At 46.9% G+C, this 21,241-nt stretch overlaps 1 protein-coding gene across 1 annotated transcript in view; it reads right to left on the bottom strand.

Annotated features, from left to right (window-relative positions):
* Positions 1-21,241, bottom strand: part of LOC119173771 (ATP-binding cassette sub-family C member 4) — a 124,246-nt gene that overhangs the window by 73,194 nt on the left and 29,811 nt on the right. The window contains exons 3-7 of the mRNA XM_075895835.1: positions 15,677-15,811; positions 14,378-14,518; positions 3,314-3,454; positions 848-915; positions 63-182 (exon numbers count right to left, since the gene is read on the bottom strand). Of these exons, the coding sequence (XP_075751950.1) occupies positions 63-182; positions 848-915; positions 3,314-3,454; positions 14,378-14,518; positions 15,677-15,811 (605 nt within the window). The remainder of the gene's footprint in view (positions 1-62; positions 183-847; positions 916-3,313; positions 3,455-14,377; positions 14,519-15,676; positions 15,812-21,241) is intronic.

Genomic DNA, 21,241 nt, shown 5'->3' with positions numbered 1-21,241 from the left:
CGTTCCAGGCTCTTATTTCAAATATTGCATCTGATAGCGCACTTGTATCTAAGGGTACTTACTTCTTCTTCACAAAATCTTGTGACTCACACTCATTGTTCGGGTAGCACCGGAGACGCCACGTCAATCTTGGCATGTTCTCCACCATGAACCTTGATTTGATCATCGTGCTCCTGATATGTCTGTTTGGTTAACGAAGAAAATCAGTGCAGGTGAATGTACTCTTTAGAAGAGGAGATAACAACGGCAGGAATAGTAAGTATACTTCCCAACTCTTTTCCCATTGCACAATGGTATTACGCAGCCCTTTAGAGACACGATTCCACATGTATAGTATTCGAGTGATTCTCTTATGTTTTGTGTTGAAACTGTTAGTAAATCATAAAGATATTGTATGAAATTTTGTTTTCAGAAATGTAGGAAGAAAGGTGTAATAAATTATTCCGTAGGTAATAATTATATTGGCTAGCCCAAATATGTAACTCTGAAAACACAATAAATCGTTTTAAGAGGGACTGTACGAATTCACCTAATTTTGTTTCTGCAATAGTGTGAAATCCTTTCTGGTGTAAATACTACGCTTAATCAACATGAAATGGGCTACAAAACACTGTTAACGAAAAGAAATTTCTCTTGCAATATAGGCAGGTTCACGTTTTCTTCGCGGCAAACAAGTTTTTCTATATTTTTAATTATTGTGTTACTTATAGCACGTAATAAAAGTGCACCAGAAGCGTTTTCAAAAACATATGTCTTAGGATATTTACGTTCTAGTCAGTTGAATATGGAAAAACGTGATTTCGAGTGTTAACAAATGTCCACTTTCTCAAAAACCATGTTTACTCACTTGTAGACAATTGTGACGAATATCCTTGAAAACGGACAACAATCATCGAAGTCGTCTCGCTTTTTTGGCTGAAGTAAAAGAAAGCAAGGAAACAGTGAAGTTACGCTTCTCAAAACAGCTCCCACGTTATGTTTCAATAACTTTCACTCAGCTTGTTGAACCATGGAAAAAGAAAAAAAAGATGGAGCATCATGTCCCAAGCATAAAGCCTAGTTTAAAAAACTTAAGGGAGAAAAGGTCACTGCTCACGTCAGAGGCAAGTGCAACTATTGGTCGGCTAGCTTTGATGTCGTCTAGGGGGGGGAAGTGGTTCTTAAAATTGGAAAAGAAAAGAAAAGTGAACCCCGCAACTGTCTGCAGCTAAGTGCGACACCTCAGCAGTGGTTCACATGGGAAGGGGAATGGGGGATAATAGACTTGAGCGAAGAGAGGAAAGAGAAAGGAGAGAGCGAGCAAAGGAAGGGGGGGACGCACAGATCGTCTACCAAAATCACGGGGCGCGAATTCTCTAAATTCGCTCACGCAGTCCGCTTCCGTCTACAAAGTCGAGCAGCGCTGAAAGGGCACGCTTGATATGCGCGCGGCCACTGTTCGGGAACAAGAGGTGCTCAGTTGTTGTCCGAGGCAGGCCGAGAGCTCCGTACGTTGCGAGCATCACCTGTCTGCTCGCGTCACCAGCCGGGCAATGAAGCAAAAGGTGGTCCAGAGTCTCCAGGTCGCCGCAGTCCATGCAGTATGGACTGCCACGCCCGGAGTGCCGATGTTTTCGCTCGGCGGTGTAGTTGTCTCCGGTGCGGAGACGGAGAAGGAAACCGCGGTCTCGTCTTGGGAGTCCCTTGAGAGGGAGCCGCCGCGGCGGCTTTCCAGCTGCTACGCGAGGGTCGGGATGACGCTCGCGCACGTAGCGGGCGGTGAGGAGACGGCCGGCATCCGCGGAGCACACGAAGTTGGTGACGCCGGTGTCGGGGTCGTGCGCATCCCTCGCGGCACAGTCGGCCGCCTCGTTGCCGGGTATTCCGATGTGCGAAGGCACCCAGTGCAGCGAAAGGTCGCACCCCGTTTGCTGCACGGCGTGCAGCTTCCGGGCAACTCTCTGCGCAAGGAGGCTGCCGTCTTCCTCGCGCGAGATCGCGGCCAAGGCCGCCCGGGAGTCGCAGATGATGGCTGCAGCGCTCATGGGTGCCCGCTCACTGAGGAAATCGGCTGCCAAATTTATAGCGGCGAGTTCCGCCACAGTGGAGGAGGCGAGGGAGGGGAGGCGGCACTTGAGAACCGCGCCGACTGATGGTACAACGCAGGCGGCGGCCGCGGAGCCGTCGCGAAGCACTGACCCGTCGACGTAAACAAGCAGCCGGCCGTTCAGCTGTTCGTGAAGGAGGGCGGAGCACTCCTGCTGCATCGCTGCCAGCGGGGTGCGCGCCTTCGCTTTGATGCCGCCAATGGTTTTGGTGATCACCAGAGGGGTGTGGCGGTAGGGTGGGATAGCCAGCCAGCTGGGGTACTGCATGTCTGGCACAACCGTCAAGAGCTCACTCGCCCGCTGCCCCATGGATGAGTGAGGTAGAGCATATAGCCTGTTCACAAGGAGCTGCCCCTGCCTTGTGGTTTTCAGCCGCAGTACATGATTTAGTGTCCGCTGGGTCACCCGCAGGGAGATGGGAGTTTCCCCCGCTTCGGCGAGCGTGGGGCCCACCTGGGAGGTTTGGGGAAGTCCGTAGTACTCCCGCACGGCGTTGCGATGGTCCGCGTCCAAGGCAGCTAGCTGGCAAGCACTCAACGAAGCCACTGCTGCAGTGTAGATCACGCGTGCCGATGCGACTGCGCTGTAGACTCGCAGGGCAAGGGCAGGGGTGCAGCCGTGCCCTCGCGCGAGGAGACTGCGTGCGGCGCCGAGTACCTTGCGGTTGCTCGTCCGCAGATCGTTGACGGCCGGTTGCCAGCTGAGCCGGTGGTCTATGGTCACCCCCAAGTAGCGCACCTTCGTGCTCCACTCGATGGGGAGGCCCCGGAGTGAGAGCCGAGGCGTGGAGCGGCGTGTCGACGCTCGCGGGTGGACGAGCAGTGCCTCCGTCTTGGAGGCGGCGAGCGCCAGTCCAACCCATGTCGTCTACTGCGGGCGCAGCAGCCGTATCACTTGGCTCTCCTTCCTAGTATTTTCCTTCGTCCATGCCCGCATCCGATGCACATAAATTCACGCTGCGGCGGCTGCTTTTTGACGGAGGTGGAAATTCTGTAGGCCCATGCGCTCAGATTTGGGTGCACGTTAAAGAACCCCCAGGTGGTACAAATTTCCGGAGCCCCCCACTACGACGTCTCTCATAAATATATGGTGGTTTTGGGACGTTAAACTCCGTATATCAATCAATCAAATCAGCGCTATATGTCTCAGCACTATACAGTATACAGTTATGAAAGTGCACAAAAGTTATATAAAATAAAAAAGAGGAAAAGCATAACTCAGCGTACCTCATGCTTGTGCCTGACCATAGGCCTATCGGCAAAGCCAGCTGTCAAAAAGCTTCCCAAAGCTAGACACATGCCGCAGGTGAGAAGCATCACTCTGTTGTTTACAGGGGGAATTGGAAGCACACTCTGAGACGTCTTGAGCTGCAAATGTAGAAAATAAGCGGTGGATAACGCATATTAGGAAACCGTCTCTGACAGCGGAACGGGCTCTCATTCTGGTTGTTTTCTTTTCGGTTTTATGCCAGCGAGACACAGCTGGCAGGCAGCTAGCACATGCCCGTCATTTGGTTTCATGGTCATTTTTACGAGCGAAGCTCCCTATGCCGTGGGTCATTCTTTCTTTAGTAGTAGTATGAGTAGTAGTAGGAGTAGTAGTAGTAGTAGTAGTAGTAGTAGTAGTAGTAGTAGTAGTAGTAGTAGTAATAGTAGTAGTAGTAGTAGTAGTAGTAGTAGTAGTAGTAGTAGTACCTACCTCTACATTATTAGTTGCTCAATAGATAGCGTTGTATGTTTATGTCCTTGGAAATATTATAACTAGATGGCGTTAGTAATTTTTACAGCCAATCCACGCAGTGAATGATGATGAGGGGGGCGAAGCTTTCTCCGTCAGTTCGTGCGCCGATTCGTCCACGCGTCCGTCCATTGGCCCGTACGTCCATACATTCGTTCCGCCCGACCGTTCGTGCTTCCGTTCGTGCTTTTGTCCCTCCGATCGTGAGGACGTCTGTGCGTCCGTCTGTCCATCTGTCCGTCCATGTTTCCGTCCTCCCATCCGAGCTTCCGCCCATAGAGTTTCCTAAAATTAACTAGAGGGGACTCTGTCGCTGTGATCATTCAGCGACAATGGGAATGATGAGAAGTACACACATTTGCCTAGTCTTCGTACTTGCGGGCGGTGAATCGTACTTGCGACTTCTTTTATTGCTGTGTTTTGGTTTTGTTTTAAAAGAAAGTGTTAACCCTTTTGAACTTCGTGACCCGATTTGGACAGGTAAGTTGAAAAAAATAGGGTGGTGAAGCGCAATCACTGAACATTTGCTGAGTTTTGTTTCGTGAGAGAACAGTTCCAAGCCACACGAACACACACGGTGCCAAAAGCATGCGAGAAGTACGAAGTTTAGACAAATTTGTGTACTACCCATCATTCCCATGCTCCCTGAAGCGACGTGCGTTGCAGCTCCCATAGACACTAGCGCCAGAGTTCCCTCTAGTGTATATTAGGAAGCTGTATGCTTCCGCCCGTTCGTCCACTCGTCCGTCCATGCGTCCATCCGTCTGTCCGTTCGTCCGTCCATGCGTCAATGCCTCTGTCCATCCAACTATACACACGGACGGATGGACACATTGATGGACGGCCGCTTCGCCCCACTTTTCCTCGTTCACTTCGTGCATGAGTGGTAGTTTTTTTTTTTTTTTTGGTTTCTATCCACAGCACGTCAAGTAGTGAATAAAGTTTAACTGCAGCCCTTATGCGCTTGTACATCACGCGGAAGGATGGTAACATCGCCCGTTTGTGCGTCCTTACCATCTGTGCGTTCTTCTTAAGGCTTAAACAGCTCCGCGTCATATTATACACCTGTATAATGACTCCTTTTAGCGCACACTGACACAGGGACAAAGAGATGGAACGACACCAGCGCTAGTGTGATTCTAAAAATAAGTTTTTATGCATTCATACTGACTAGCTCGTCTTGCAGTATTAATCATATACCTCAATATAAAGAGAGTATTGCGTGTCGAATAATCCTTCAAAACGACACTCAATTAGAAACTTCATTCCTGATTAACAATGAAAGAAGACTGCACGAAACTTTTTCTCAAACCTGATTTGAAGTCAAGGTGGCAAAGCCAGAAATGTTTCCTTTGCACTGCGTAAAACTTTCGTCGCTGAACTGGCTAAAATGGAACAACTGGCGATTATATCGCCGGTTACGACGTCAGATTAAGCTACGGCGGCAGCGCGCGTAATCAAACTCTATAAATGGTAGCATATGGACTTGCGGCAACTCCAAGATGACCGCTGACCCGTGCCTTAATGTCCACCGCTACCAATTGCCGAAGCTGAGTGGTCTGTTCATAGTTTTGCCAGAAGGTAAGCATTTCTCGAAGATATGTCTCAACCAAACTTACCAGCAAGTGGTCCTCTAGACAAAACTATACCTCACGTTGAACACGCAGGAAGCGTTGTTCGCTGTTAATCGGCTAACGTTTGAAATTTCTCCCGCACCCGGAGGGGAAAAAGGAAGGAACAGGAAGAAACTGAAAAGTGGGGATGTTAACCAATATCTAGGTGGACTGGTATGATACCATGCAAACGGAAAATGGGTGGGAGAGTTTGAAAGATATCGAAATAAAAAGAGAAGAGAGAGAAATCACACACAAAGTCACACTTTGCAGTCATCATAACATGTTAAGTTTATAACCGCCGGTACAAGTCTGCTGCTTTCTTGAATTTGAGCAGCGCCTTCGTCGCCTTCACCCGGGATTTTCCAAAGAATAATTAGCACCATGCTGAAGGGCTTACGTGGCCTTTGATGCTACCTGAACAACATTCTAGTGGCTGGTAATAATAGTGAAGAGAATTTTATCAATCTGAAAGTTGTGTTACAACTACTTCTTTAACGAGGCGTCCGCGTAGTGGAAAATGTTCCTTTTTCCAGCAGGAACTTCTATATACCTCGATCCCAGCATGAGCGGTGAAGGCATCTCGTCAACGATGGAGGTCGCTGACGCACTCCACGAGGCACCAGCTCCTAAATACAGGCAGCATCTGCAGTCATTACTGGGAGTCGTCAAAGTCTACGGCAAGCTTCTTCCTAACTTGGTCACAGCGGGGCGCAACCATTCTTCATATTGCTACAAAAAAACGTCCCATGGTACTGGGAGAATCATTTCCAAGAATAGTTCATCGACACAAAGAGCTCGCTAGCTTCTCTGTCCATTTTCACGCAGTGCAGCCTGTGAAGCTCCTTGCTGCTTTCAGGTGACGCATCGCAATTTAGTGGTGGTGGTAGAAACATTGATTTCCACTTTAGAGCGTGGGGGCCGAGCCCCCTCATGGCACGTGGGTACTCCCTTACGGAGAAGAGGCACCTTTACAAAGCAAAGGCAAGCCCTTGAAGAGCGATCCTCTTCATGGCGCACGAGATGATCCGGTGCTGATCGAACGCAGCAGTGCTGATTGATTGATTGATTGATTGATTGATTGATTGATTGATTGATTGATTGATTGATTGATTGATATGAGGTGTTTAACGTCCCAAAACCACCATATGATTATGAGAGATGCCGTAGTAGAGGGTTCCAGAAATTTTGACCACCTAGGGTTTTTTAACGTGCACACAAATCTGAGCACATGTGCCTACAGTGTTTCCGCCTCCATCGGAAATGCAGCCGCCGCAGCCGGGATTCTATCCCGCGCCCTACGGGTCAGCATCACAGTACCTTAGCCACTAGACCACCACGGCGGGGCAAGGCAGCAGTGCTGGTCACGATGGTCTCCCAGTTGACACTGCCACAGCCGAAGGTGGGGTATGTGGGAAGGTGGGACATGTGAGGACTATGTGGAGGAAGTCTCCAGGTTTGCCGCAAAGTTTGCACGAAGAGGGGAACTGGTCTAGGTAACGGGCGTTTGGTAATACGGGATATCGAGCAGTCCGAGTTTGTAGGCGTCGCCAATGTGCGGCCAGCGCCATGTTTAGGAATGGAGCTGGGGGTGTGTATATTTTCTGTTGATCCCGGTAATATGATAGAATATCACAAAAAGACAGCAAGCGCTCGTCGACCTGTGGAGGGGGCTCCATTTCTCCTGCCCGGAATTTTAGACCTCGGGCTATAGAATGAGCCTCCTCGTTGCCAAGAAGTCCGGCATGTGCTGGCGTTCAGATGGGCGTTGTGGAACGCTGAGGCGGCCAGAAGCGTAGCAAGCGAGCAAGCAGCATTACGGGATATCAGGCTGTTTGCGTAGTTCAGAATAACTGTTTTCGAGTCGCAAATTCTTGTGGTGGCAGGTGCAGAGATGAGAGCAAGCGCGATAGCTGCCTCTTCTGCCTCTGTGCAGGCATTTGTGACAATTGAGCACGAAGTTAGAAGATTTGCCTGATTGTCAGCCACCGCAAGGGCCATGCGGGATCCTGACGCATATTTCGCTGCATCCACGTAGACCACATGCTGGTCCTCGCCATATCGTATCAGGAGGGCCCGAGCCCTTGCCTTTCTGCGTTTCTCTTCTCGAACAGGATGCGGCATGGGGAGGGGGGGGAAGACGTTTAGGTGCGAGCTGAGGTTAGAAGAAACGCAATATGGTTCTTTAGACGTGACCTTTCTCGTGTTTCGGATGATGGCAGCACAAATCCAATCTCTTCTCCATTGCATACGTTGAACGGTGCCGAAATCAACTACAGCCAGCAGGCCCTTTCAATGACATTTGGTGTTAAGAAGCTTCATTTTGTACAGTTATTGCCTTTTGTTCATAATATTCCCCGACCATGAAACGTTTAACAAAATCTTAGGCCCAACTACCGGCATTCCGATCATCGCAGCCACACATTTGCAGCGTTAGCCTGTCACATTATCAACTCTCTGGTATGTGATGTGCTTATCCTCAATTAATCAAGCTACAACGCTGAAGTAGATTTTTATTGGCACCTCCCGCTATCAATTGAGAAAACGAGACACAAGAAAGAGAAAAAACTTTCTATTGTTGCGTAAAATGAGACGGGACGTGATTATTTGCAAATGTATTGACACCGATCAAGATGGAGCGCAGCACGTGCAGCAAACAAGTCAGTCCTCTTCGCCGTCTTCTGTACGCAGAATGTTTCACCATTGATGCGCTAGCTACGTAGAATTACCTCCCGTCTGTAAAAGCGCCCTCTCGGTGCACTTTTTACGTGGTCTTCAGAAGGAGGGTGGTATGATTTCAACCTACTGACCTGAACTACGTCGCTGGGCGTATTTGCAGACAAGTTAGTCTTAGAGACAAGAACGACCGCACAGGTAACGTCCATTATCAGTAGTATGATACGGTAAGGTTCCCTGTACCGAGATTTCTCTTACAATACAACGCAACAAACTAGGCACCATAGAAGAACTAGGAAGCCAAGTGAGAAGCGAACGCCGACATTCTTGCTCTTGTATAGAGCCTTCTAGGTTGCTTGTGAAATCAACAGTCTAGAGCGGGCAATCTTACGTTCGTGGTCGGCACGAGCTATAGTGTCAAATGCGTATTCGCTCAGCGAAGGTTTTGTAGACGGTAGTGGGGTGTCCAGTAGGAAGGTTGGATTACGGCCATAGAGCATATAAAAAGGTTAATAACCTGTGGTATCATGACGAGATTAATTATAGGCGAATGCCAAGCTGTGGTATTGCCTGACCACAGCTTGAATTAAGGATACCGATGGCTGTGATGGGTCAGTGGCTAGTGTTGTGAAAACAGAGTGTGATTAGGAGCTGGACAGCCACCTTCAAGCTCCCGACGAATTGTTCCGGTGACGGGGTCAAAAGTGGGTGGCTCGCGAGCGGCTTCAGACGACCGTAAGTTGTGCCCGTATTGAACAGTCGTGTGAATTTCTGTGCGACACGGCAAATCTTCGCGTGTTCAAACTGCCGATGCTCTTTAGTAATTCCATCAACCATGGCAACGTTAGTGTAGAAAACAAGTAAAGGCGTCATCTGCGATGCATTAAAGCACATGCGATACATTCTCAAAAGGCGATGATGTCGCGAATATACGTGACGTACAATTTGGTAGATGCCTGTGCCCGAGTAGCCGAGTGATTTCACGCAGCCGTCTGCCATCCATCGGTGTTGCTAAAAATTTCGTGGATCTTCTCTTTGAAAGTATCGCAGCTGGTAGTGCCAGCTTCGTGCGTCTCACATCACAACCGTGGTGGGCCAATAAGGTAACAAAGCACGTTGGTGAGCACGATTGTCGGGTCCTACCTAGAGCCGGTGCTGATCCGTTCATACACCTTAAGCCATCTTGTCAACATCAACGCCATCCTGACGGTAAAATAAGCAATGATCACGAGCAGGTGGTTGGACTACGTAAGTAGGAATCACGGAAGGGGCGGTTGGTGTTGACGATGTTCCTTCAACCTGTGACATGGTTCTGTCTGCTACGATACGGCCATTGCAGAGCTTCGAGATGGGTACAAGGAAGAACCAGCAAATCCACCACAAATGTGTGACGTAAAATGAGACAAGAAGTGACTATTTGCGAGTGTATTGGCACCTGTCAAGACGTCACGCAGCACGCACAGCGGGCAAGCCAGTCCTCTACGTCATCTTGTGTACGCAGAGTGTTTCACCATGGGTGCGCTAGCTACGTACATGCGCTAGAGCTACGTGTAATGGCGCCATTATTCTAAACCATACGCTTTGGCAGTGTACTGTGGCTTTCGCAGACTGTCACAAAGAAAGAGATTGGTGGTAAACACCCATTCACAGAGGAAACCTTTCGGTTAAGGTTCAGGCTGTCCAGAAGGCCCACGATATGGAAGTAAGGTTTAACCTTACTGTCCGAATGCGGCAGCCGCCGGCGTCAACCTAAGCGCTGATTTTCAGGGCCTGAATAAAGTTTACTATAACATACCATGCCGTGGCATCGGTACTATAAATGCCAGAGGAGAGCTACTAGCAGAATTCGCAGAACGCAATAATTTATGAATTGTGAATATCTTTTACCGAAAACGAGTAAACTGTATTTGGACATCGAGGAGCCCTAATGGCGAAAATGAGAACAAAATAGACTTTATAATAAGTGCACACCCAGGCATCGTGCAGGATGTGGAAGTGGTTGGCAAGGTACGATGCAGTGACCATAGAATGATACGGCCTCGAATTCGCCTAGACTTCAAGAAGGAACAGCAGAAACTGATACGCAAGAAGCCCATGAATGAGCTAGCACTGAGAGGGAAAGTCCAGAAATTCTAAGTCTCGCTTCAGAACGGGTGCTCGGCTCTTATTGAGGAAACCAACCTTAGCGTAGTTACAATGAATGATCATCAGACGAGTATCAATAAGGAGTGTGCAGTGGAAGTTAGAGGCACGGTAGGTAGACAGGATACTGGCAAGCGTTTTCAGGAAACGAAAAATGTTATTAAGAAGCGTCAAATCATGAACGTCTCAAGTACAACAAGCAAGATAGAACTGGCAGAGCTTTCAGGGTTGATTAATAAGCGTAAAGTATCTGATGTAAGAAGGTATAACGTGGAGAGAATTGAACACGCTCTGAAAAACGCACGAAGCGTCAAAGCAGTGAAGAAGAAACTTGGAATAGGCAAAAATCGGATGTATGCACTACGAGACAAAGAAGGCAAAATAACTACCAATATGGATAGGATTGTTGGAATAGCGGAAGAGTTTTACAGAGATCTGTACAGTAGCCGGGACAACCACGACCATAATACTATAAGAACTAGCAGTAACCCAGATGACAACCCACCAGTAAGGATAGAAGAAGTCAGAAAAGTTTTGGAGAGCATGCAAAGAGGCGAAGCTGCTGGTGAGGATCAGGTAACATCATATCTGCTGAAAGATGGAGGACAGATTGTGTTAGAAAAACTAGCCAACCAGTTTACGAGGTGTCTTCTGATGGGAAAAGTACCAGAGTCTTGGAAGAATGCTAACATCATCTTAATGCATAAGAAAGGGGATGACAAGTACTTGAAGAATTACAGGGCGATCAGCTTGCTCTCCAAGTTATAAAAGTTATTTACAAAGGTTATTGCTAACAGAGTTAGGGAAACATCAGAATTCAGTCAACCAAAGGAACAAGCAGGATTTCGAACAGGCTACTCAACAATTGACCACATTCATACCATCAATCAGGTAATAGAGAAATGCTCAGAATACTGCCAACCACTATACATAGCCTTCATTGATTACGAGAAGGCGCTTGATTCAATAGAAATATCACCAGTCATGCAAACACTGCGGAATAAGAGCGTTGATGAAGCATATATAAACATCCTGGAAGAAATCTACAGGGTATCTACTGCTACAATAAGGCTTCATAAAGAAAGCAACAGAATACCAATCAAGAAGGGTGTAAGGCAGGGGGACACGACCTCCCCTATGCTATTTACCGCGTGCTTACAGGAGGTTTTCAGAGGCCTAGAATGGGAACAGTTAGGGATAAAAGTTAATGGAGAGCACCTTAGTAACCTGCGCTTAGCCGATGACATTGCATTGCTAAGTAACCCAGGGGACGAATTGCAGCTCATGATTATGGAGTTAGACTAGGAGAGCAGAAAAGTAGATCTTAAAATTAATCTGTGAAAAACGAAGGTAATGTACAACAACCTTGGAAGGGAGCAGCGCTTCTAGATAGGTCATAGTGCACTTCAACTTGTAAAAGACTATGTCTACTTAGGGCAGGTAATAACTACGCAGCCGAACCACGAGATTGAAGTAACTAGAAGAATAAGACTTGGTGGGAGCACACTTGGCAAGCACTCTCAAATTATGACAAGTAGATTGTCACTATCCCTCAAGAGGAAGGTATATAACAGCTGTATCTTGCTGGTACTTAGCTACGGAGCAGAAACCTGGAGACTTACAAAGGGGGTTCAGCTTAAATTGAGGACGACGCAGCGAGCAGTGGAAAGAAAAATGGTAGGTGTAACCTTAAGAGACAAGAAGAGGGAGAGGTGATTAGGGAACAAACGAGGGTTACGGATGTCATAGTTGAAACCAAGAAGAGAAAATGGACATGGGCCGGGCATGTAGCGCGTTGACAGGATAACCGGTAGTCATTAAGGGTAACTAACTGTATTACCAGAGAAGGGAAGAGGGTTAGGGGGAGACAGAAGGTTAGGTGGGCAGATGAGATTAAGAAGTTTGCGGCTATATATTGGCAGCAGCAATCACAGGACCGAGTTAACTGGCGCAACATGGGAGAGGCCCTTGCCCTGCAGTGGACATATTCAAGCTGGCGATGACGACGATTATGATGATAATAACGATAATAATAACAATAATAATGTTTATGATGATGATGATGATGATGGTGATGATGATGATGCCATACTGTGGTTGCAGTCAATGCCACTTTCGAACCAAGACAATCCGCGAACAGCTCGAGACTCCTTGGTTTGTAAAATGATAGATTGCTCAAGTTGGAGGCGGCCGTCGTCTCCGACTGAGAAAGATATAAAGCTGTTTTTTTTTCCTGGCTGATGCTATGAGCTCACATTTCACTAAAACTGCATCGCTTTCTGAATAATCATGATTGCGCTTGCAAAGGTGCGCAACTTGCTGCATGCCCCACCGCAGTGGTCTAGTGGCTAAGGTACTCGGCTGCTGACCCGCAGGTCGCGGGGTTGAATCCCGGCTGCGGTGGCTGCATTTACGATGGACGCGGAAATGCTGTAGGCCCGTGTGCTCAGATTTGGGTGCACATAAAAAAACCCCAGGTGGTCAAAATTTCTGGAGCCCTCTACTACGGCGTCTCTCATAATCATATGGTGGTTTTGGGACGTTAAGCCCCACGTATCAATCAATCAGTCAGTTAACTTGCTGCATGACGAACTACACGAAGAGCACTCTGGCATCGTGCACAGCAAGCGACTGGCACACAGCTACGTTTGGTGACCGTCCATCAAGTCACTCCTTGAGCAACGTGTCAAGGCTTGGGCAAGTGGTGAATAACAATGTTGTGAACCGTGCAAAGCATCCCGGGGTGTGTCCAGATAAGTTCTAACTTGAGTTCTTTGTCCCCATTTCATATTTTGATGAAGTTTATCCTAGGCCTACGCATTAGAGCCTCAAAAAATTTGTGGTTTGTGGGAAAAAAATGGTCACCTGAAAATATAGCATACATTTTGCCAACAAAAAGAATTTTTTCATCGATATTGTGTTTTTTTTTTTCCTTTTATGTTGGAGCTCATATAACTAAAATACAGTGAGCTTCTTATTTTTCTTTATCGCAATACTTATTCTCAGCAAAGAAAAAATCAGTCGATTATTCTTTTTACACATTGGAAAGCTTTAGAGAAAAGAATCACAAACATGACAAACCGCACAAAATACCAGTATTTCAGAAATTTATTGCTACAAACAACTTAAACTTGGGGTCACGAAACTCAGTACATATTAACTTTGATATTTTTGCTTTTATTTAAACAACTCTCGTGGTTTTATCACGCTTTCATTTGCTTCATGGGTGCACGTTAAAAAACTCCAGGTGGTCGAAATTTTTGGAGCCCTTCACTACGGCGTCTCTCATAATCATATCGTAGATTTGGGACGTTAAACCCCACATATCAATCAATTAATTTCTTTGCTTCATTATTCTGAGGAAACTTTAGGGGTCCACCAAGAACACCGAAGTATAAAAATGTTTTTTTTTTTCTTAGAAAGGTCATTTATAATTTTTTTCAGTTCTCCTAGGTAGGGACCTCATCAATCGTTCTGCTTTAAAACAAACATTGCATTATTTTGATAGTTATCAAGTGGCAACGCGTCACATGTCACTTGGTCACATGGGACTCTGTAATACGAAATACGTCGTAGTTAGCATTGCTGCCGCGCTGTACACTATGTGCTGAAAATGGGATATAAACAGTTGAAATATTTCTACGTTATCTCATCACAAAACAAGAGCTACACAACAACAAATACGCAGCCATATTGCATGGTACAGTTATAGCCTTGTGATCAGCCGCTTGACAAATCCAGGGCAGTGGCTGCTTGATGCTGCAGGCACTCACGTTAAAACGTGCCACTTCTGCACTGGACGAGCCCCACTTGAGCGCGAAAACTGTGCTCAGGCAACGATCTAGATGAGGCATTCATTATTGTGAAGGAATGCGTCAACGAGAAAAAACATAAAAAGCATGCGCCGCAACCCGCCCGTGGCTTATCGAGAACAGCCCATGCAACATATGTATACGTACATGTGGCAATATACGTCACTCTCCCTTGGAAATTTGCCTGGTCTTTTTCGCATGAACACGTACAGCCCAACACAGATGGTAAAAGTTTCCTGAGCCCTACACTCACAGTCACATGGTGGTTTTGAGTGCAATACCAAGAGTTGTATTAACTTTCTGTACGTACCTGTTCCATGCGTTCCGCTGTGGTGCAGTCAAGTAGGTCACCTACAAGGGCGATCGCGACGATTCCATGTACAGTGCAGGCAATTGCTGGCGCACCTTGCCTGCGCGACCGCCGAGTAATGAACACCAGACCGATAAATACCTGTAACAAGAATGCAAGCTTCCCGTTCTTCTCAATCTTTCGTTAATGCACTCAATTTTTCATTCACTATCTTTAAAAAGACCAAATCAATAATAAACGGCGGTAAAACAGCGCCTGAAAATGCTTAGAACGAGCGCGTTAATCTCTCCCGGTGTTTCCAGTATTTGGGGCATGATTGGTGATGTCAGGATGATAGATAGATAGATAGATAGATAGATAGATAGATAGATAGATAGATAGATAGATAGATAGATAGATAGATAGATAGATAGATAGATAGATAGATAGATAGATAGATAGATAGATAGATAGATAGATAGATAGATAGATAGATAGATAGATAGATAGATAGATAGATAGATAGATAGATAGATAGATAGATAGATAGATAGATAGATAGATAGATAGATAGATAGATAGATAGATAGATAGATAGATAGATAGATAGATAGATAGATAGATAGATAGATAGATAGATAGATAGATAGATAGATAGATAGATAGATAGATAGATAGATAGATAGATAGATAGATAGATAGATAGATAGATAGATAGATAGATAGATAGATAGATAGATAGATAGATAGATAGATAGATAGATAGATAGATAGATAGATAGATAGATAGATAGATAGATACTCAAAGTGCTTACAGAGCGCAAAGAAATGGTTCGCATTCAAAGGCATTGCCGCACTGCTTTCCTACGCCTGACCAATTCTCCTTTCATGCGCAGTGACGTAAAGTCACCGAACGACGTCTTGACGTAGGACGCAGCTCGTCTATTGGCGTAAACCGGTCACGACGACGGGCTACGCGTTCTTCTTTCTGTGTGGGAGAAGGATGGCGAGGCAGCGCGAAAATCTGAAAACTGCTAAAATCGATGTTCTAACCCCTGTCACTTCTTTCTTATAGCACGTATTTGCTAATTTCTTGCGGCAGCATGTTCACGAAGCAATAGTGCACATACTTCTCTTGATAATAATTTTGAGCCCTCAGGGTTGTTTACTGGCCCTTTACGGATAGATCATAACCGAGTAATGTCAGCACTGATGCGGTTTGACCAAAAATAAAAGAAGTGAGCAAATCGCGTTAGCATGGTTCGTTGTTGTAACACCATGCACGATGACGGTCACTATAGGAATTCGTAGATCACTTACGGTCTCGACGCAGAATGCGCACGTGATGATTAAGTCGAAACATGGCAATGCGCTCCACGTTGCCCACCAGCTACCGATGTGTATGAGCTGCGATGCGGACATAACAAGTGTAACGCAAGTACCAAGGCACGTCATCTGTAACAGCATGCAATTCGGGTTGAGCGAAATTCGTGACTGAATTAAGCACGAATAGCATTTCCAAGAGACGGAGCAAAATCGTATCGAATAGTGAATAATTTTCGAACACCTTTAGAACAAAGCAATATTAAATAGTTACGAAGTAATTTTTCTCTCCTAGTATTCAAAGCGCTTAAAAAGGAAGTCTGGTGATTTTTCGATATTCACCAAGTTCAATTAAACCTTGCACACGTGTTCTCGTCAATACAGTGGTAGTATGCGCCAAAAGGTATAATGATAGGTCATTTAGTTTTTTAAACTGGTTTTAAAGATTGGTAGCCAATTCTGGTGTCACGCTTGTAAACATGGCCCACCCTGTGTATGTGACCTAAGTGCCTACTCTTTTTGGAAACTGTGCCTGGCCCACCAGACGGGTGCAGCGCATGCGCTTTCTTCTACGAGGCGACTACGACATGAGCACAAATTCAGTTTTTAAATGCGAAAGCATTTCTTGGCAAACTTTGGCGACATTAAGCGTATCTATCTATCTATCTATCTATCTATCTATCTATCTATCTATCTATCTATCTTCTATATATCTATCTATATATCTATCCATCTAGCCATATACTCGCAGGCACGCGACGGGCTGCGTTGCTTTGACGCATGCACGTTAGAGTGCGCACGGCGTCCCTCCATCACGAAGAGAGCAGACCCAGTGCTGTCTGGGTAGAGCTGCGTAACGACATCGGCGTGAAATGCAGCATGTTGCATTTCGCGCCGGTTGCCGCTGGGCCACGCCGATTGACGCTGGTCGCGCCGGTCGCGCCTGGCGTCAGACTATAGTGTGCTCGCGTTTTGCGAGCGTACCGTCACTGTGCAAAACTTGAGCGCTCGTCAACGTTACGTCGGAGTATATTGGGCCCTTCATGATGTGCACGCGGCTGTTTCGCAAGCTCCACATATACCTAATTTGGTGTTACGGGGCGTCAATGAATGGCTAAAGTACATGACTGGTGCAAGCATGATAAGCATGACACGCTTGTCATATAGGAACATGACAATACACCACGCTCATGATGCGCTCGCGGCCGTTTAGCTAGCTCACCATATACCAAATTTGGTATCACGGGACGTGAATAGATGACTAAGGTAAATGACAGGTCCAAACATGATAATCATGATATGCATGTGATGTAAAACATGACAACACGCTACGCTCATAGCCCGCTCGCGGCCTTTTCGCTAGCTCTACATATACAAAATTTAGTACGAGATGACGTGGGTAGACGACGAATGTAAATAACACGTCTAAATATGATAAATATGACATAGAAGTCATGTATGGCACAATTGATCTCCGCCTCCTAACGTTGTGCTGATTTTAAAGTGACATGCAACCTTTCTCATTCGTGCTTCGCATATCATCTATTCTCACTCTACGTGGAATCTGCCATTTTTTTCAGCAGCATACAGTGCGTTTTTCAACGTTGACGTCATACTTTACATGCACAATATTGCGTGATGAGGTGACCTATTTAGGGCACGTCAGAAGGCTCACGCGCCGGCTGGTCGAAATCAAAAGACGATGTTTCCGCGCTCAGATACTAGCTGCTATCATCGCTCAACGTGTCAGTGGTCAGTTCAGACGAGCTGGCACAGCTTGATTCTGCGTCGAATGCCATCACCAACTTCGTTTTCGCGCGTCAGATGAGGCACTTGAGCTATTGTTACGCATGGCTAGCCGTGACGGAGTGTTGCGAATTTTGAGATGTCATCGGACACCGATTTCGTGACGTCCTCCTACGACGAAGAATGGAACAGCTCTCTCTTTCAGTTTTTCTTCAAACTTATCGTTCATTGCGTACTTACATAAAATCATGGGTGTCTGAGCACTGTTCCAGGACTGTCATTACTATTTGAAAAGGGCATTATCTTAGTATGGTCGAAAATGCACCGGAGCTGTCCTCTTGTACATAAAAATTACTGTACCTTTGCGCAGATGCTATGTTTACTTCAGTGTAATTGACATTTTCAAATATTCGTAAACTAACCAAAATGATTCTTATTCCATTCTACACCAAATCGAAAGTGAACGTCTTTTCAATTCACTCTTCACACTCTTGCAATAGCTACGGATATGGCCCATCATTATTCCCGTATTTTTTTACATCTTCTAACGTTGACTGCCATTGCAGGACTACAGGATTGAATCCCAATACGACAATGCCCAGACCAAACCGAGCCATTTTATGAGACCAAACGAAGTTCACTCTTTGTCTGAAGTTGTTAGTGTTCTATGCTGTGATTCTTTCTCATTGGCTAAACCTACTTGACAAATTTAGGTAGCTTCAGTGCTTCAAGTCCAAGCTAAAAGCGCACAAAACTTCACCACAGTCACTTTTTACGCTATATGTGTAAAAACCTGGACAGTGTTGTGCCTCGCCCAAGTTCCACGTGGTCTTCGCGGCCTGCTGGCACCTGGCAGCTGTTGATGAGTCAACCCTGCACCGGGACGGCGACGGACGCGGACAATCGGGAAAAACCACGTCGCCGGCTCCTCTTGACACAAAAGTCGTTGGCCAAGCTTTTGTCAGCCGCCGAGAGCAACACTCCGAAGCAGCGTCGACCCAGCAGCTGTACGGGGTATTCTGCCTTGCTTGAGTCAACCTGGCTGCATCAGGGAGCGACTTTGCGCATGGGATTCCACGTCATCTCACTGTGGTGCCACGCTGGCGCGTGGGGTCTCCCTCACCAAACAGCGAACTGGGCATGCCTTGCCCCCTTTCCTAGGTTCAGAGGGAGGCGGTGTTTGGCTTTCCCTCTTCGGGGCCGGAGAGGAAGACGACGATCTCATTGGAGTATCCTGCGCATAAATTATCTTTGCAAGGGATCTTGGGAAGGCGGACGATGTATAAAAACGCTAGCGCAGAGGCGCTCGTGTGTGATTCTCTTTTCATGTTGTACCACGCTACCATGTAAATACTGTATATAAACATTTTTTTCTCCTTCTCCGGCTTCTCTACTCGTCCTCTCCGGGGACTCGGATGGCCCGAGTCCGCACCACGCTACACAAAGGCGCAACAGTGGCTGGCAGCTTATGGGATTCGCCTGCGTCGGCTGCATCGAAGTGGTGAGTGCCGCGTGTTTGCTCTTCTTTTCGCCAGACTCGTTAGCGCAGATGGTCGGTAACGTGGTAGGGTGATTGTGGTAAATTTTGATTCGCAGACCAAGAATTGGGTGGCTCGTGGGCAAAATTACCTTAGAAGAGAAACGGTGTGCATATCTAAGATGGAGAAGTTTAAGGTCCAAGAACTCCTCGAAATTTGTCAGGAGCTGAATATTTCGGTCGGCTCGGTTAAAAGAAAATAACAAATTTTGGAGCACTTGGGAAAAGAGGAAGTGAGTTTAGAAGAGGCCATTGAGGCCAGAGAAACCATTTTGGCAAAGAAAGAGGAGCGTGAGCGCTTAGCCCGTGAACAGAGAGAGGAGGAAATAAGGAGGGATCGCGAGGATAAAGAACATGAAATCCGTCTGAAAGAACTGGAGCTTCGTATGTCCGTGGGAAATCGAAATTCAGGGGGTGGAGAATCAAAGATAAAGGATCTAATCCACACCTTCAAGGCGGGTGACGACATTGCATTATACCTCGTGCATTTTGAGCGAGCATGCGAAAATGCAGGGTTTAGTAGGGAGACTTGGCCACAAAAACTGATATGCGTACTACCAGGCGAAGTGTCCGATGTTATCGCAAGAATGAATAAAGAGGACTCCGAGGTGTATGACAGGGTAAAGGCTGCATTGCTACGAAAATGTCGCCTATCGACAGAGGCTTTCCGCCTGCGGTTCAGGCACTCTAAGAGGGGCAACGAATCTCATTCAGACTATGCCTACCAAATTAGAGCCAACTTTGAAGAATGGCTCAAAAGCGCGCAAGTCTATGGCAACCATGACAAGGTCATTGAGTTGATGGTACTTGAGCAGTTTTACCGGGGAATTCCCGAGGAGGTAAGGCTTTGGGTGCAGGATAGGATGAAAGACGTAGACATGAACAGGGCAGCAGAACTCGCCGAAGATTACTGCTCACGCCGTAGTCTCCGCAGTACACCACGAACTTCGGAAAAAAATGAAAAGGTAGAAAGCTGGTCGGGAAACCAGGGACGCAAGAGGTTTGCAAGAAATAACTGGAAACCCGAGAATTCCAAGTTATTAGACAGTCAGCAGGGAAAGGACAGTGAGGGGACTAAGGCGGCACCTTCATCAGGTTCAAAGGCGCCGGGTGACATAGCGCATGCGTTAGAAGCGCGGAAGCCAGTTGTTTGCTACAGCTGCGGAGAAAAGGGCCACATGGCCAGGAGCTGTAAGAGGCACATGGCATTTGCCACAATTCAGGAGTCAGAGGATAGCTTAAAGCTGTTGAAGCCTTACATGAGGACACTCTCAGTGAACGGCCGAATGTGTAGGGTATTGAGGGACTCGGCGGCCACAATGGATGTAGCGCATCCAAGTTGCGTATCTTCCGAAGACTATATAGGAGAGTGTGCCTGGATTCGGCAAGTGGCAGAAAAGCAAAGCGTCTGCCTACCGATAGCGAGGGTTGTAATCGAGGGCCCTTTCGGCCAATTGTGTACGGAAGCAGCAATTTCAGCCAACCTTCCGGAGCACTTCCCTTACCTATTTTCAAATAAGTCTGAGGAAATGTTAAAAACACGTGGAGAATCATTTGCCACCGAAATAGCTTGCATGGCCCTTACCCGTTCGAAGGCGCGCGAGCTGACGCAACAGCTGAGCAGCTCACCCTCTGGGGAACAGACGTCCGAGGGCAGTGTAGGAAAACCTGAGGTAGTTGCGACGGAAAATGAGTCTGCCATGCGAGTTGTCGAGACGGAAACTGGGGCTATGGTCGGCAACAGCGAGGAAATATCTCTAACGCCCAAAAACGAGGACTTGGTGACAGGCTCGGTGTTAACACCCGCGTCCACCAGTTGGTGTCAGCTAGCCAGAACCGACCGTGCAACGCTAGTGGTCGATCAAAAGGCGGATCTCGCACTCTCTATGCTGCTAGATGCCATACATAAGGAAGGTAACTCTAGAAAGAACGTTTCGTTCTACACCCAAAACGAGGTGTTGCATCGCAGGTATGAGAACGCTAAAGGGCGGGTCTACAACCAAGTGGTAGTTCCACTAAAATACCGGCGGAACATTCTCGACCTGGCCCACAGCAACGCCTGGGCGGGCCACTTAGGTATAAAGAAAACGAAAGCTAAGCTGGCTCAGGAGTTCTACTGGCCCGGGTGCTGGAAGGATGTAGAGATGTTTGTCCGTGAATGCGACACTTGTCAGCGGATAGGAAAATCAACAGACAAATGGAAGGCACCAATGAAACTAGTGCCAATAATCACAGAACCCTTCCGTCGGCTCGTGATTGACATCGTGGGGCCTCTGCCT

The sequence above is a fragment of the Rhipicephalus microplus genome, chromosome 5 (genome assembly GCF_043290135.1).
Source record: "Rhipicephalus microplus isolate Deutch F79 chromosome 5, USDA_Rmic, whole genome shotgun sequence".
NCBI classification, from domain to species: domain Eukaryota; kingdom Metazoa; phylum Arthropoda; class Arachnida; order Ixodida; family Ixodidae; genus Rhipicephalus; species Rhipicephalus microplus.
This window is presented reverse-complemented; position numbering and strand designations above follow the sequence as displayed.